This window comes from Chaetodon auriga, chromosome 7, assembly GCF_051107435.1.
Source record: "Chaetodon auriga isolate fChaAug3 chromosome 7, fChaAug3.hap1, whole genome shotgun sequence".
Taxonomy (NCBI): Eukaryota; Metazoa; Chordata; class Actinopteri; order Chaetodontiformes; family Chaetodontidae; genus Chaetodon; species Chaetodon auriga.
Genome location: NC_135080.1, coordinates 16,111,823 through 16,130,245, shown reverse-complemented (window position 1 = coordinate 16,130,245; position 18,423 = coordinate 16,111,823). Strand labels below are relative to the sequence as shown.

The window sequence follows — 18,423 nt, the reverse complement described above, 5'->3', positions numbered from 1 at the left end:
GCCTGCTGGTTCTTAAGTGTGTTGCAACATTCTGAATAAGCAAGAAATGTAAGAAAAGCAACAGAAATTTGGTAAACACATTAAGTGACCAGCCTACGTACAATATTTTTTTGATAATTTTGTTATTACAAAAGTTTAAAAAAAAAAATCTACAACGATGAGAATCACAGTATGGTCTCGATCCACCAGGTCTTGAAATTCAACTGCTAAAAAACGACTTTGAAGTGACAGCTTTTTCTGCAGTCAGGCTCAATGCCCCTCTCGGTCTTGACAATGGCCGACACTGTTTACGTCCAGACGCCCATGCAGAGCTGTGTAGTGCATTACACAAGGAGACAACAATCCCCATACAAGAGCACAATCCTACTGTATTGCCCAGTTAAATCACCTCCTAAATAGAGGGAAATTGACATCCATAACAAATAACATAAACAGCTTCAGTGCTCCGAGGGGGATTTTGTTGCTCGGGGCGCAGGGGCTGAATGTTAGCCTTCCAACAATCATTAAACAAACATCCTCTCCAGGACCTTTCCATGCTCGGGCCTATTCCACATGTCGCACTGTGGTTTGGAAAGTCTCTGCAGCCCAGGACATTATTGTATGTAACAAGTTCTGTAACAAAGTTAAGGTGGAATTGGCCTGCTGCTGTGGTAGTGCTTGAGGCAAGCAGACCCTGAGAGTGGAAAAGCAACCTTCAGACAAAGTCTATTCATATCCAGAAATATTAAATGGAGGATGTCAGGTTGGTAGTAGGTGGTCAGCTTGTCACATTAAAAATACTGCTGCTTTCCAATAGTTAGTTGTTCTTTCTTTACCATACACAGACCTCGTTTCTGATTGAATTCAGCTTTTGAAAGGAGTACCCGGCCTGCTGTGCTGAATCTGTATCAGACTTCGCTTTCGCCGTCTGTATATGCTCATGCTTCCAAACAGTGCAAGAAGGGGTTTTTTTGAATTCATGTGGCCCATTGTGCATGTTAAACAATGCGTGTTTTCATAACCTCTGACCTGCCACTGTAGTGCCACAACAGCAAAATTTAGGGCTCTTTTTCAACAGTTTCAAGTGGCAGCCAGAGGTGAGAGAATAAGATTCAAGGATTTTTTTAAAGGTCTGGACGATCATCTGCAGAAAGAATGTTCTTAAAGGAGATGGAAGAGCTAAGCAGGTTTAGTAGCATCCTAATTATACGCTGTAGATATTAGATTGTCACATGTAGAGATTCCATTTGTTGGGAGAATGCACACATTTCCCTGTTGCTTCTCAGAGTATCTGTGTGTGTGTGTGTGTTAGCAGTGTCTGATGTCGCCCCTGTGTGTTTAAGGTGTCCAAGTGATGAGTTTGAGTTTGTCAGATGCCTCAGCCCTGAGTTGAGGGCCATTTGTCATTGGTGGGATTCATTATTCGTGTCCCTAAACCCCCCCAGATGGGCAGTGTGATCACTACTGACCCCCTGTGACAACCACAGCACCTTCATTATGTCACAGCGGCCACCCTGTCACTACAGCAACTCTCTAACTGTCTGGGTGACACCCCTGGGTGGGACTCCAATCTCTCATCTGGAGGCCTGCCTGTCTCCGAGCTTGTCAAGGTGTGTCTGTGTGTGTGTGTGTGTGTGTGTGTGTGTGTGTGTGTGTGTGTGTGTGTGTGTGTGTGTACCTGTCTGTGGTCTGTGTGTGTGTTTGCTGTTTATGTTATTATTGCTAAATAAATCAATGTGTAATTCCAAACACTTAAATTGCTTTGTTGGTCAGTTCAGCTTTCCTGTGACTAACAGCCTGAATTGTCTTAATATATTCACCCGTCTGGTTCCCCAAACAGGTACGAACAACACATTTCAACTCCAGCATTTGCACCGTCTATTATCCCTCACCAACAATTTCAGGCACATGAACTGACCCCTAAATGAATGAAATAATTTCCCAGTAGGTGTCAGGTACATCAGCATGTATTTTTTTCTCATCCATCCCTGCGCCATATTATCATATTCTCCTTCCCAATGGGATCATTTCAGATAACACACTGGACACTGTTATACTATTACCTCTCCCCCCTATTTTCTAATCAGCAATTATTCAATTATGTCCCATTAGTTGGAGGGTGTTGCCAATGTCGTCGCCCTGGGCGTTTAGCCCCTGCTCTCTGTCAAGGGGGGACCCAGAGGGCCCCGCAGAACGCCTGTGATTAGTGTTGCGTCTGCAGAGAGGTGACAGAATCCCTCTTCAAATATTTTGTCTTCATTTTACGGCTCTGAGATGCAATTATGGAGCAGCAGTTCATTACGGCAGCACGCGGCACTTCATGTTTTATGCATGCTGCCTCATTTAGGGCCTTTATTAACGAGCCAGGTCTGACCAGGCTGCTTGAGACTGTACTGCAGGCTGCGCTATGGCCACCGCCGCCTGTGTTTGTGTAGGTGTGTGTGTGTGTGTGTGTGCTGGCAATATGAGTAAGCAAGAGTGAGGGAGTGAGTAAAAGAAATAGAGTGAGCTAGATGGAAAATCCAAAAAAAACAAAAGAAAGAGAAAGAAAAAATGTGATTGAGAGAAAACTGAATGAAGCAGAGAGTGTGTGTGGTCAGTGTAGTGGTCACTTCACCGCTGTGCCCTCTTTATCCCAGCAGCCGGCCTCATAACGTGGCCCTATAGCGTTGAGACTGGTGCAGGCTGGCTTGGCTTTAAGGCACTAGATTGAAGGGGTGGAGGCAGCAGGGGTGACTAACTGCACCTCCCTCAGCAGAAGAAACTCCATCTGCATCCAACATTGAGACAGATGAGGCCAATTTGGCTCCTTAAATTTCTGGGCTGTGATGGATGTGGGGTGGCTGTGCACAGTGAGAGGTTCGTAGAAGGGTGTGAAGGGAATGAGGGGGAGAGAGAAGGGAGGCAGGTGAGGAGAGGGAGAAAGAGGGAGACATCCAGGGTAAGAAAGAACGAGAGAATGAGTGAGGAGACTCACCTTTGAGCATGAGCGCGTTGTACGTATAGCTGAAGTTGATTTATTTACTGTATTGGCATTTGTGCCTTACCTTTTAATGTAGAAAGCGGAAAATTGGGATACAAATGGTTGAAAAGTTAAGAGCTGGAGCTTTAATACAGTGTCACATGTACACTGGACACATACCTCATGATTATGAGGATGATCCAACTCCCCGAACGGACAAATCAAGCAAACAGACAGCAGTGTGTTTTTTCTTTTTCCTTTTTTTTTTTTTTTTTTTTGTGATGCCAATGTGTTGACACTGGCTTTCCAGGTTTCAACTGAGGCAAATCCACGGCTAATGTGCCGTAGCTGGAAATTTGTGTCGCCAAAAATTGTCTTTGATGGAAAATTTTGCGTTGGGAGGGCGTCCAATGGCATAATGCACTCAGTGCCCACCAATCCTTCTCTTTTCCGTAGCGTTCAGTGTTTGCACAGCACCCATTGCAAACATGTGGGGACAAGGTTATTGAATCACTGATATACAGCACGGCTGATCTTAATCAGGTGTGCCTGATTATTCATGTCAAACACTTGAATGTGCTCAGGCTTGGTCGCATGACTTGCAAAATAACACGTTTTATGTTACAAACACAAATTTCAAGTAGTCAGCTTGTATTTGCCTAGACTTTTTGCCCGGCCTTAACTGACTGATGGCCTTCTCGCTGCAGACCAGAGCTCGCTCCCATCTGCACTGCAGGTCCGCCCCCCCTTTGATAAGAACTACCATCCTCAGGCCTACATAAATATTTTATCAAGTATAATGGAAATTGTCAAATCCATCTAATTGTGTAATGCATTATGAAGACATCAAACTTAAACAAAGCACATATGCTATCATTTCTTTTAACGACTGGGGCAGGCTGGGCCGGGTTGAGCTGGCGGTTTGGTACCCAGGGGGCCTTCCACGGGGCTGGGGGGGTTGGCAGCAACCACTCTGTATATACATCTCTCTCTCTCTCTCTCTCTCTCTCTCTCTCTCTCTCTCTCTCTCTCTCTCTCTCTCTCTCTCTCTCTCTCTCTGCTCTGCCCAGACCTGCCTTGCTCACATTTCATCAAAGGAATCAATTTCTCAAATGTGCACAACTGTGAGCCATAATTATATTAGGGCCCAATGGCAGTTAGCCATGACATGAAAGTGAAAGAGGGAAAGAGAAGGGGGGGGGGGGCATGTTCATCTATGCATGTTTGCATTGACATGTAATTGTTACTTTGGGATAAACATTTGGTTTCACTTTTGGATTAAGAAAGAATCGCGGCTTTCCACACAGTGTCGCGTTTATGTTTTGGATTCTTGTGTCACCTTTCGGTGGTGTTTAGGTGTCGAGTTGCTGTTTTCTCTTCTTTCAGGGGAGATATCGCTCTTGTTGCTGTCTAAAAAGATAGAGGGATTAGGATGGAGTACCAGGAAGAAAGATGGAAGGAATGGTTCAGGTGACCAGAGCAAACAAATCACAAAGCTTACGATGTGTGATATGTTTGGGGGCGGGGGGGGCGAGGTGGGATTGAATCAGAGGCGAAGACAGAGGAGATGATGGGATTAATGACCTTTGTCAACACATTCTCTTTACATGTCAGTTCAGAGGAGAAAACAGCCAAAACAGTGCATTCAAAAGTGTGTCTTTGGCAGATGATACACACTCATACATCACTGACACAAGCTTACGATAAGAAAATGGTCTCATGCAGAAGTTAAGACATTTCTTCTGCATGGGAGCAACTTACCTCCACAATATAGAGAGGCACAAACATACGTGCTCATGCAGACATTTTTTATTCTTTAGTCAAAATGAATGAATTCGCAATATTGTTTCTGATGGCGTTACAGTCCCCTGATCACCTGGAGTTTACACACTTGCAGTATTTTCCTATCCCAACATCTTCCCCCTCTTCTCCCCCCACTTTTCCTTCTCTCCCACTCTTTCCTCTCATCCTCTCTATCCCGGGGTCAGCGGGTGATTGGGAGGGCCCTCCCTCTACGCCCCAGCTGATGTATGGCTTGTGGAAACAATGTGAGCACTGGGTTGTTATTCTGTTTGCTTTACATTTGACAGGCTTGAGTTAGCGTCCGACTGGGATCCTATCTCATTAGGCCAAATGCGCGGCTAAAACAATCATAAAAAGCATTTGGCAACTGGCATCCTACTTAGGAACACCTGTCAACACACAGGCAGAAGATAAAATCTGCAAATTAGAGTCAGGACTGATTGAATCAGGGGTCGAGATCGAGGGAGGAGAGATGCCCATATGCTCCGTGTTGTTAGAGAGTTAATGATATGAAGTGGTCGGGTTGATGTGGAGGCTTCCTCGTTGATGATATTGATTGTGGTTTTAGGACGTAAACTGTGTGTAAGTGTGTGTGTGCGTTGCACATTCATCTCTGTGTTCATCAAGACTTCATTCATTTGCATTTCATTAAAAATAAATGCGGTTTGTTAATCCTTCATATTGATTAGCCCAAACAACCACAGAAGTAGAAGGGCCACGATTTGTCTTTCGATTGTATCAAGAAGGGAAGAATTTTTTTAAGAACGTGCTAAATTGTCCGCTGTGTGTGTGTGTGTGTGTGTGTGTGTGTGTGTGTGTGTGTGTGTTGGGTAGAGTTATATGGATTTGACTCTCCTCACTGTCACGTACGTTATTTTTTCTTCCTTTGTACAAACACCCACCGACTCGCGCACACATCTCTCTATTCTCCTCCGCTGTATCTTCCCCTCCTCACCCTGTCCAAACATACATCTTTATCAAGCGGCTGTTGTCAGACAACATTAGATAATTAATAGGCCATTTGTCAGGCCTGGGAGAAACATGTTAAAATCCCCGAGCAGCTCCCCAGATAAATCCTGCCGCGCACACAGTCGTCTTTGTTGTGTCAGCCTGCCATCGGAGCTGCAGATTTACCATTAAAGGACCCTCATTATTAATCACAACTAATGCTAATTAATTAGGTGTCTGTGTGTGTGCACAGAGGGACCAGCTCTAAGTTTCAGTTTGTTGTGCGATGTTAATTGGTAAGTCGGCCCAGGGCCCTTAATGGAGTGTTTTCCATTTAGAGTGGGGAGCAGTTGAGTAACACAGGGGTGAAAAAACATAGACAATGCTCTCATTAATTAAGACTGTGTAAAGAGCTCTGCTCTTTGGTGTGTGCGTGTGTGTGTGCGTGTGTGCGTGTGTGTGTGTGTGTGTGTGTGTGTGTGTGTGTGTGTGTGTGTGTGTGTGTGTGTGCGTGCATGTGTGCAAGCTTGAACAGTTTGTACAATATGAGTGTCTGTTTGTGAGCATGTGAATGTGGACATTTGTGTATAGAACTGCATTGTCTAATTCGAAATGAATTTGACGCACTTTGTCGATGCTGCGGCGTAATATTTTCCAGGGTTCAATAAGCAACAGTTCAAGAAGCAACTGTTAATTGAAAGGATACTTTACAGACAAAGACACTGACAAATGCCCGATTTTATTTGGGAATTTCACTCTTTACAATTGATCTGTTTTTGGTGAAGAAGCAAATGTTGCGAGACAAATCCTGGACAATAGGACAAAATTGTTCGTATGCAGCTACCTAAGGCTATGAATGTTTGTGGTTTGTATCACTCAGTACCACAGTCACCCTCAATGGACATGCGAACCAAAAGACTCCCCAAAAGCAGCACTAAGGCCTCCATTAAGCACAAAGACAGAGTTAATTAGGAAGCTTATTGCCTCTCCCGAGGGCATGGGTCTCCAAACGCTCTCCTTTACACCCTGCTGAGGGAATCTAGACCCAAACTGATGCAATGTAATTAACAGCGCTTCGCAAATCAACAGCAGCCATTTTCTGTTTGGCAGTAGCTGTGAGAGAGTTAAAATGAACCAAATGAAAGATAATTATTTTTATTTTCTTTTGAATTCAGTCACAGTGAGTTGTCTCTCCCACATGTCCACGCCTGCAGCTCCCTCAGGGTATCCTCATTTTTCAGGCAAATTAATCAATATACAATAACAGCAATCATCCCCCTCAAACAACCCCTCCCATAGAATTTGAAAGATCCAAAAAACTCCTAAACTGGTTTAACAGAAATGCAGTAAGCAGGATTAAAAAAAGGTACTTCTGCTGTGGTTGTGGTGTTTGACTGTTGGAGCTAACATATCATGGGTTTCCTGGGGCAGAGAGGAATGATGAAGAGTGCAGCTTCAGAACTTGGATGTGATGACTAATGGGGGGATCATATGTGATTATGGTTTGACCTATGGTACAAGGGTAAGCCCCCCTGTCCCATGTGTCTGTTATCACAGGCAACAAATGATGTCTGCAGATAAGCGTAAGGGCCAGGCCTCGTAAGGTGAGGGGTTCATTTCCATATTTCATGGTCTAAGACCCCATCAGCTGTTGGACCTCTCTATCTGGTTAGATGAAGTGATCTGTGAATTGGGTGTGGCCCCCGTCCATGAATAATGTTCTCACCTTGCTGCAGCCTGTCTAGCACTGGACACTATCTGTTAGAGATACAGTGGAGGAACTGGGACATAAAACATCTGTCAGCAAAAGAGTATTATTGTTCTTTCTTTTCATAGATGTTTTTGGAATAAATTCATAATGTTGTCACTTTAGTCTCAAGAATTTGTTGATATACATGCATTTATTGTGATGTAAAAGATTGAAAAGATCAGCATGCCTGCGCATTAACATCACTGAAAACAAGCAGGATAGAATAGCAGAGTTGATTAAAAGTGACACAGAGTGATATCAGAGGAGAGACGGCCGAGAGTAAAATGGATAAATGTAGCCAAAAAAGGCAAAGGAGTGAGAGCAAGAAAGACAGCGGTCCAGAAAAAAAATGAGGAGGAGGGTTAACTATGTCCACAGGTAGGTTATTTCTCTCTGTAAACATATGTATCCATTTGTCCCGTGGGTGCGTCCCCTTGCCGTCCTGTCGGCAGTGGCTGGGTCACACCTCCATTAGGGGCTTTGTCACAGTGATTAATAGCTCTTTCTATCATCTTTAATTCACTCCCTGATGATGGCGGCCCTGCTCGCTGCTCGGGGTAATCGTGTGATGTATGAGTCCGCCCAACACCTCGTGGCAGAGGTGAAAATCATTCCACCCATGCAGATAGCAAGCCCAGGAACAAATGTTTTCCCTCTTAATAAAAATTAATGAATTTGGCGTCAAGTGTGACCATTTAAACGCGCATGTGTGTGAGCGTATCAGTGTTTGTGCTTTATGATGTATTTTCATATGTTCCTGAGTGGTTTTGATGGGGAGATAATATTGTTTTCCTCATTACTTTGCACTAAATCTTTTGTGTTGTCTTTCACATACATCAACATCAAAGTTTCGCTTGTTTTTTTTCCACTTGCTTTCCCGTGCTATCATGATGTGCCATCTCTGGTAATAATGCGGCTGAAGCCATGATGCTGCTCCCAGCTGGAGTTCCCCTTCACTACCAAGAATTCTTTTAGCGCTCCCTCTTTGATGAAGGGCGTCAGCTTCCAATGATGAAGTAATGTCCATTACTGAACAAACAAACAGGACTGTTTGCTTTAAGTAGGCTGAAACGCACAGAAATGCACACACACGCACACACCAATCTGATCATCTGTGTTCAGTGTCCATACAGCCCCACACGTCTAAGCAGCAACGGACTTCGACTATCAATCATCTGCGCATGAAGCCACAATCTTTAGAACTGGGAACATAGCATATTTGCTTTCAGCTAACGTTTACCTTACAGAAACATATATGTTTATGAGCTGAAATGCTCTCGTTGAGTCCACTGGACCGGGGGAATTTCTGGTCTAAATCAAATATAAACTTGGAGACCAGTGTGAGGGGGGAAATGTCAGTGGAGAAACAGCAATAGAGGGATACAGTTACCTTTAAAAGCTCTTGTCCCTCTACCATATGGCAAGCTTCACATCCAGGACTATAACCGCGTTACACAGTCTCCGTGCTGAAAATCATTACATTGACTCCCAGAGCCACATTGGGTTTCATGCCCAGCCCGGCTCAGCAGACTCTTTAAAAGACTTTCCCCTCAAACACGCTGTGCCCACACAGTGTGTGTGTCAAACACAATAGTTGCACAGACACTGTGATCAGGTATTGCTGCAGGGAATGATTTTGAAAAATATTTAAGTTGTAGATCAGGTTCGACAAATACACACATGTGCTGCATAACACAGAAATCACAGCCAGATATTTGTAACAGACAGCTGATTCAGCATAGTGTGTTCATGTGCGGATTTTTTCCGCTCAGCAGACGCGCTTTTTGACAGGAGTTATGATTCTCAACTGGTGGAGGAAAACAGCTCGTGTACTACTCATGCAGTAGTTGACAGTTTTGCATTCCTTTTTGACCTTAAGTTACACATGATTTAGGGATATTTATATACAGTGCACTTAGGTAACGTGTCACAGTTTGCAGCAGTTTCAAGGTGCGAGCAAACCAAAGACGCGCAATGATTTTTTCCAGGTCTTGAGTTAATCTCTCAGGTTAGTTTATGACCGCCTGTGGCCAATCACAGTGACCCGTTCAGTCAATCAGAAGCACGGTTACTTCATGGCCAGTGAGCAAGACGTGTGTGTGTGTATCTGTGTGGATCAAAGGTTCCATGGCTGACAGCGCAGCGGTACAGTGTCACACAGGCAGCCCTTCAGGAATGTTCCTCAGCCCAGGGATGGGTTGTGGAGCCTCATTAGCAGAGCCCCCTCTCCCTTTGCCCTGTCAGCCTACGTTAGGAGCAGCCCATCTCAGATGCACGCTGGGGGAGCGGCAGCTTCCTGTGAATCATTTCCGGCTTCGGGTGTCTTTCTGCCTATCCGTGTGACACCTGGCTGGCAGTCTGTCGTCCTAGATGTCTCCTTTGTTGGCTTACTTGTCTTAATACTTGTTTGGCAATCTGAGTGTCTGTATGTGAATTTGTCTTCCTCCCTTTGCAAGTCTGTTTTTCTTATTCCCGTGCTTCCTTCCACCTATTTCTGCCTTCAAACACCTCAGGACTGTGCTGCTTTGTTGCACCTGCATGCTGGGTCAGCACTGCGAATGATTCAATCCCTCTTCCACCATTAAGCTCCACCAGCCACGTGTGCCACTGCGAAGAAGCCCACTGTGGGTTCAAGGGTCGTACTTCGATGTCCTGTTTCACTCTATTCACAATTAACCCCAGTATGCTTCCCTCTGTTTTCACTGCACGATGGAGAAAGAGTTCAGGAAAAGGAAATATAAAACAGTCAGAGCAGTACAATGCTGAGCAGACCCTGCTCACCCACGCTGGCATCAGCTCAGACAAATGGCAAACATACCATGTTGTTGCTGTGGGGTTTTTACTCCAAAAGCCTGTTTTTGACATATCAGGTCTTGTTTTAAATCTTGGTATGAATTCAAACGTGCCTGTCGGGTGTTTCCTCGGCCAGGAGCATAGCCAATGATTAGAAATTAGAAACAAGAAGGAAAACATTGACATTAGAAACAAGTGCGCTCTCCTGCTCTTTATTACTGAGCTCAATGAAAACATACACATGACACCATGTTGTTTCAAACCTGTAAGGCCGTGTGCTGCTTATTTGAACAGATCGAGTTAATACATGTACTTTTTGTGTGTTTTACTCATTTATCCTCCACGGTTGAAATAAGATCAAGAAGAGAGGCTTTTTTTTGGAGTCTTTGTCAGTGTTGCAGGAGCTTTTTAAAGAACATAAAGAAAGATGACCTGTTGCCACTGTTAATTTGTGATAATCCAACAATCACAAAGACATCACCGAGCATCATCCTCACGTAGAGAGTCTCTGTTTCTTTCAAAGGTGATGGCGACGATGAGTTTGCCCTTTACCCGTCCGACATCTTAGACGACGTGTGCGGCTCCGATGGTGATCCTGCGCCTTCTTTGGCCCTGGCAGAGGACCCAGCGTCCCCTCCGCTCTCTGATGACGACGCTTCACCCCAGGACCCCATGTCATTCCAACACCAGAGCATCTTTTTACCCCAAGAAGAGCTGACCATTCCCCTGGACTTTGAACTGCGAGAATCAGCAGTTCCAGGTGGAGGCCTGGGCATCTGGAGCCGCAGGAGGGTAAACGTCGGGGAGCGCTTTGGACCGTATGAAGGAGAGCACAGGCCTTGTCTCCGAGACCCCACTCAAGGCTGGGAGGTAGGAATATGACAAATGAAGAAAAGTCTGTGTGCATGTTCTTAATGTGATCTGAAATTATGATAGATGATTGACTAATGTTGCATCAACTGTTGAATAGCAAGACGCATTTTTTTCAGCGGCCACCATAGTTTTCAATGGTTTAAGGGCAGCAAAAGCAGTAAAGAAATGTGTTCGACATGTAATAGAGCAGCTCAGCTTTGGTTCAAGTATGCACAGGAAAATTGCAGTTACAGGGTTTTTCTGCAACAGCAGTAGCACACTTTCTGACAAGGGGGGTTTTCCTTGGCCGATATACACTGTAGCATTCACATCAGTCCTCTTTTTATTTCCTCCCATGGCGTCATGTTCACATTTAGCCCAGTGACCACAAGGCTGTTGTTGCCGTTTGTTGCCCAGTGATGTAATGTTAGCTCAGTGCCATTGAAAGAAAGGGAGTCGAGGTTGTGCTCTTAACTCAATTAAAATGAAAAGCCATAAATCCCTTTTTCATCCTGGTTAGGGACCCAGTGCGGCCATTGGCAAATCACATATTGGTCAGCTGGCACAAAAAAATCGAAGGCAGGGTCACAGGACAAGGTCAAAGGTTAGATGTGGTCTCCGTCAGTGTCAGGCTGGTTCGGTTTTATGGAGCAGGGATAAGGGGCTGCCACAAAATCAGCCTCATTTAGTCTCCCGAAATAGGTCCCCTCTAATTTGGATGTGAGGATTTAGGCCATCATATTTAGGCCTCAGTCCCTTTTTAGGATAGAACCAAGCTCATGAAGAATCGCTGACCATGCAGTTCAGAAAATGTAAAGTCACAGGTTTAAATAGAAAGATGATTCAATGCCACATTCCTCCTCTTACTAGAATCTTCCTAACCCCTAAATGTGTTTTAATCCTGCACTTTAAAACTGACTGAGAACGTGTTGTAAAGTATAAACATTCGACTCATATAAATAGTTTTGGATTTGGACGGGCGCTCGCTCGCTGGGTTTGCATCATAGAACATTACTCCAGCCCATCAGCTCTGACTCAGTGGTTTTGGCTCAGACCAAACCAAAATAAATTCTGGACCCTGAATTCGCTCTGGACTACGTTTCTCCAGGAAACAACTTCTCCCTCATTATCAACTGCCGGGTGAGACGCAATATATAAACGTCTCCTAAATTGAAGTGAGGGAAAACTCTTCATTTTTGCCCATTTTCATAACACAAAATCTTAATAATAAGTCTCCGTCCCTCCCGAAGAGATTTACAGCCGGTTGAACAAGCTCTCTGGGTTATTCTTTTTTTTTTTTTCCCAGAGAAGGAAATAAAGAAAAAAGAGGTTTCATGAATTTTAATCCGGTGGTAATTTATGGGGAGCTTGAATAATAATATGTATTTAAAAAGCTGAGGAGCTGGGATGTGAGTGTGCGTGCGTACGTGCGTGTGTGTGTGTGTTCGTGAGTCTGGGGGCAGGCGGGTGGGGGGATTGAGGGGAAAGATGGGATCCTGGCGAGGCAGCACTGTATCACAATGTTTAATTACCACCCTGACAGCGAGCCATAACTCTTTCCATTAAGTAAATAAGTTGTAAAGAATTTATGATGAAATGCCACATTATTCAGAATGGATATTCAGTGATGACATCCCTCTGCATTAAATATGGTAAACGCCATTAAGCCCTTCTGACCCCCCCTCCTTCTCTCATGCCCACCCGTTTACCATCCCTCGCCCATTGCTCACCCCCCCCCCTCCGCAAACCGTCAATATGCCAATAAGCCTGCGGAGGGTCTGTAAAAATAAAATTGATTTGGTAAATGTGAGTTAAGATAGATATGTTTGCTTTCATCATCAATTCTCTGCGGCGCGGCGAGGTGATGTCACCGACCAGGGAACGCTAAAGTGGCGCTCCCATCTGGAACGTTTGATGGAGGGCCCTGAGCGGCCCAGGCCAGTGGTGACAGACTGGGGGAAGTTTGTCACCAGGGAGGCCACCGCTCCTCCGCGCCATCACCATAAATTTGGGGGCTTTATTCATAAAGGGGACGAGTGAGTTACGGCGTCCATGATGCTTTATGAATACAGGAATGGTGACTTATGGGAAAGATAGCTTCGGTAAATAAGAGGTAGAGAGGCAGCAGCGAGGGGTCTGTCAGGCTGAGACGTTCACCTACACTGTCGTATGCAGAACCGGAGTGCTGACTGTGCCGGCAGTCGTACGCTCACTGTGTGTGTGTCTGTGTAAGTGTGTGTGAGTGTGAGAGACAAATGTATGCATGAGGGCTTTTAGTGAGTTTATGATTTTCAGTTTGAATTAATTGCATTCATGTTATGGATTTGGTTAGTCTTTTAATCAGATGATGTTATTTGTGTCAATATAGGAAAAAAGTCATCATCATCAAAGCATCAGCTAAGAATGACTAGAATTTTTCCCAGTGCTCAAAGCCTGTTTAATAAAAGGTGGTATGTGTTGTAAAATCTAATGTGTTCGCTGAAAAACGTAAAAAATTCAGATTTTTTTTTTTGTTCATTCTCTCACAGCAACACCCACTTTGTTTACCTGCAGTTCAAGGAACTCAGCTGGAGCTAGAGTGGATTTCCTGATGATAAGGAATTCATTTTATTTCATTGGTATTTAGAATAGAGGAATAGAGGGGGATACAGTTTTGAAATAAATCAAATCTCTGATGAAGAGCAGAGTCAAAACGGACGTCTCTTTGCACAATGGCTGTGAATTAATCAGTGTGTCCTCTGGAGGTTATCTTTCTTCAAGCTGAGAAGCACCTGATACAGTTGTATGTTGCTGGAAGATGAGCTGAACACTGTTTCCAATAAATCCAAATGACTTTGAATATTTCATTGGAAAGTGAGGTGACCCTTCAACCCTAGTGAAGATTCCCAAATCTCCTTGGGAGCCAGCAGAGCAAAGCTGGTAACCTGTGTTATTGCCCAAGTTTTGCACATGGTCTGACTCCAAAAATGTCAAATGACAGTTTTCCCATAATTTTGCTTATATAATGAAAATAATAACTAAAAACCATGAATTGCAAAATATTGCATTCCATCTTTCATGTGACAGAATAAGGATGAGGTGGCCTGCACTTGCCCACAGTATTTGCATGTATTTCTCCATGGCCTCCTTGAAAATACTCTTAACGCCTGGATGCCCACCAGTCCATATTCTGCTGTCTCTCTCTCTGAGTCGTTAGGCACATTGAAATTCAAACTCCATTTGTGTCTGTCCTCTTCACAGCAGCAGCAACAATAAGACAGAGAGCGAGAGTCCGGGAGAGAGTTATCCAGCACTCAATGAGCCTTTGGGCTCACCCAAACTCGCAGCCCCACGGGATTATGGGTCCTGGGCTTAGAAAGCTGGGTGCCTCCTGCTGTAGGAGCGATGGGCGGAGCAGGTTAGGGGTGCGAGAAGGGTTGGGATGGTGAGTGGGGCGGGACAGGGGTGCTTAGGGCCTTTGTGCACCTCTTGAGCGAGAGGAGGAGGTGGAGGTGGAGGCGATAGTGCTGGTGGTAGTGGTGGTGGTGGGGAGGTGGTGAAGGAGATTAGCAGTGATGGTGAATGGGAGTAGAGGATTAGGTGGCTGGGCAGGGCCTTTCCTGGCCCTGCCTGTCTCCCAAACCTCCTGGTCATGAGAGGTTGGGAGGATGGAAGGAGGAGAGGCAGATGCCTGGCCAGGAGGAGACCCATCATTTAAACTGTTGTCAGCAGAAAATCTCTAATGATCTGCTGAGAGAAAATAAGAACTGTTTTGAAATGCTTTTTGTGTTTGTTTTAGTAAGAGTTGGATGAGAAACTTTGAGGTTCCAAAAGACATTTTAATGATGATTCTTTACCCAGTAGAGCCTGCGGTTATGGGACTAGCACATGATTTGTCATATTTTAAAGGAGCACAAACAACAAAATTCGAAAATGTCATTAGATTTTCAGTTTTGGGACAGTTTACATGTAGTCTTGCAACTGTAGTTCAACTGTAGTTCCTGCTTTTGCCAATTTTGCCTTTTATGTGACAGACAGCCAGTGTGAACTTTAGGAAAGGTCGATCCTCGAATCAGGGTTTTGTGTGTCTGTGTGTTGCATGTGTGTCTTCGCACACTTGTGTGTGTGTGTGTGCGCGTAAGACAGAGTGTGAGAGCGTGGATGGAGGGCGTTTCGAGAGGGCGTGTTTTTTGTGCACGGATAAGCCGCTGTCCTGAATGAATGCAGATGTCTCTGGCTGGCTGTCCGCCTGTCCCCTGTGTGCTGACGGCCCGTCACCTCTCTCTGTCACAGGGAGAAAGAGCCACTCTCACTCCTGGCTAAAAGCCCCTTAATCCCCGAGCCCCTGCCACATCCCATCCACTGTCAGCGGAGATGGCCCTGCCCACAGCAGCGCTTAGAAAGGCAGGCGCTAGGGATGAACCTCTCTGTCACTCACGCACCTCTCAATGGACACACATCTTCTCGTTTTCACACGCACGTACACACACATATAGTTTTTAGAAATTCAAAGTGAAAAAGTCCCGCGTCTGCAAAGGCGACGTGAATGGCGGTTGTCAATGCATTGTGCTGCATGAACACAACGGCTGCGCTGACATCATTGTGGGACCTGTTTTCTCTCATGAGAAGAGCACTAACCGGCTGCTGAGACACTGTGTGTAATAATGAAGGAGCCGCTCAAAGCATACACTTGGGTCTCATTGGCACTTAATGAATTGTAAAGAAGACAATACAGACCATTAAAATCGCTTGTGTGCGACCAGATAGTGTGAGGAGGGAAATGTGTCACCATGTATACAGAATGTTCTGCACATGAGACCTATGAGAGCTGTGCAGCTGAGGAAACCCATATCCTTTAATTATAGCTTCTTTATTTGTAAATACTATGGCTCTGAGCTGTGTAAGACTAGTAGTGGCGACACATAGGTTGGTAGACCTGAGGGCAAGATAACTGCTGGGGGTGGGAACTGAAAGTAAACATAGTGACGGACACAAGGGTCTTGCTGGCTTTGCCCTAAAGCCAAGGCTTAATATAAAATAAGAACTTTGACTAAGAGGTCTGAGGGAGAAGGATGGACAGAGTGTGATATGGGTCTTCACCTGCAGTCCATGTGTTTTAACAAAGTCTTTAGCAGTTAGTATTCAGCCTTGCCTAGTCAGTTCAACTGGAGATCAGCATGCTTGCAGCACATGGTCTGATCCTACTCTCTGTGATATAAATGGACATGCGAATCAATCTGCATTCATATTCAATGAATCCACACTTTTTTGCCTAATTAAAACTACATCATACTGTAGTTTGTATGCCATAATCATGGTGTTTCCTTAAATTATCCGTACTGTAATTGCAATGGGCAGATCTTGCAGAAAGTGAAATGTCAAAGTGTTAGCACTCATTTACAGCAGTTTAGCATTTTATATCCAGTTTTCTGATTGAATTGAATTGGCCTGGTCCTGGTGAGTAAATATTATGTGCCCCGCTGTGCTAGCAAAAATACCCCTGGCCTGACCCCTAACTTCCTTCACATGGTCTGTGTCTGCTTTTGTCTTTCGTGGTGTGTGCGAAGGAGATGAGCTCCCCATTCAATGTAACTGGAGCTTGATTGTCTTGGACAGGAGTGATGTCCATTCAAAAACCCAAAGACAAAACAAGCTGGGGGTCCGTCTCCCTGCCACTCAGTTGATTGGTAATCCCTTTCTTTGGACTAATCTGTTGTTTGTTGGTGCTGGTTGAGTCTTGTGTGTGTCTGTTTGTGTGTGTGTCTGTTTGTGTGTGTGTGTGTGTGGGGTTGTTATGGACGTTCTAATCTCATGTGTGAGGAGTGAGAGTAGATGAGGCGCATTGAGAGGAGATAAATCGTGAGTGGGTTCCTCTGTGTGAGTGTAGGGTCAGTCAAATCCCCCACTTTGTCCGGAGGCTACTCTTCTGTCACAGTTAGAGTGGATGAAAAAAAGAAAACTATACAAATTTCTGATTTCCCCTTCATTCCTCAGTACTCTCAACCCCCCCCACCCCCCACCCCCAACTTCCTCCTCCACCTTCTCCTTCTCACACACTCCCCCTCCCTCTTTCTCTGTCTGAGTTCCCAGCAGGGAGGGGAAGCTAGGTTAACTAACTGAACAAAGTCAGAGTGAATTGGCGAAGGACAAAGGCGGGCGTGAGTGGGGGCTCTGCCAGTTGGAAGGTGTAGCCGGCAGCACAATACCAGGTGAAGGAGGTTCTCGTCAGGGGTCCATCCAAGCAGGGCAAAGGTCATGGGCCTTATTAGATCTGAAGTGAATGGAAGGACTTGTTTGATTGAGGAAGGAGGTCAGGAAAAGGAGGGATGAGGAAGGAGGAGTTCACCTGTTTGAAAAGCTCAGAGGGGGGGCATGTTTCTCCCCCCATTATATCAGACCTGTCGGGAAGCTGACAAAAATCTGACTAGCTGATAGCTCATGGCGGGAGCCACAACACACACACATAACACACTCTGGGCTGAAAAAAGGAGGCTGATCTGATCAGAGACACATGCAGGGCAAACTCAATGACACAATGACAAACGTCTAGACAGCCACAGACATAGCAGAGTTTATATGCAGGTGCATTGACTCATCGGCAGGGATATAAATGCTTCTGCCTTGTAACACACATTTACATCATCTATCCTTTGCTGTTACGGCCTGCTGCGTACTGAGGAAGATGTATATACTGCCGGCAAAAAAGGAAGCTTCAAAGTCACTGCCAAAGCCGTTATTTCTGTAACATTTCTGTGATATTAGATGATTTACGGAGGAAACTTAAAGGAGAAATGAGAGACGAGAGGATGGCATGCAGCAAAGTTTACCAGCTTCAATTAAATTCACCATAAGATGTTTGATTTTTATGTTTCCGACCAAAGAGGATCAAAGCTATTTTTTTAAGGTTAGGCTGTTCTGAGTGAACTTTGGAGTAAGAATGTGCACCATTCTCCTGTTAATTTACAACTCTAGGCAGTAAATGTGGTGAGAGTACTGAGGTAACATTAGGAAAAGAGTGAGGGGAATGTGCAAGAGCTACTGACTCCACCCAGGTTAGGAGCACTTGAATCATCCGCACCTCGTCAGCTGTCTGCAGAGCTCCCCCAGGCAAGAAATACTAAAAGAAAGTGCTATTATTCACTTACACGCACGCGCACACACACACACACACACACACATATGCACAAATCTGCTCTGCATGTTTGGAATGTGTATGCATACTCACAGTTACCAGCAAATATACACCAGCATGTTAAACCCCCTCAGTTTACACACACACACACACACACACACACACGCACATGCATGTGCCCCCTGCACTCTGCACAGATAGGAGTGAAAATGAGGGGACCCCTAA

General features: G+C 45.0%; 1 protein-coding gene across 12 annotated transcripts in view; it reads left to right on the top strand.

The window, feature by feature from the left end:
• Positions 1 to 18,423, top strand: part of mecom (MDS1 and EVI1 complex locus) — a 129,108-nt gene that overhangs the window by 29,504 nt on the left and 81,181 nt on the right. For all 12 annotated transcript variants that reach the window (XM_076734229.1, XM_076734236.1, XM_076734234.1 and 9 more), the window contains exon 2: positions 10,759 to 11,105. In XM_076734229.1, coding sequence (XP_076590344.1) covers positions 10,759 to 11,105 — 347 coding nt within the window. The remainder of the gene's footprint in view (positions 1 to 10,758; positions 11,106 to 18,423) is intronic.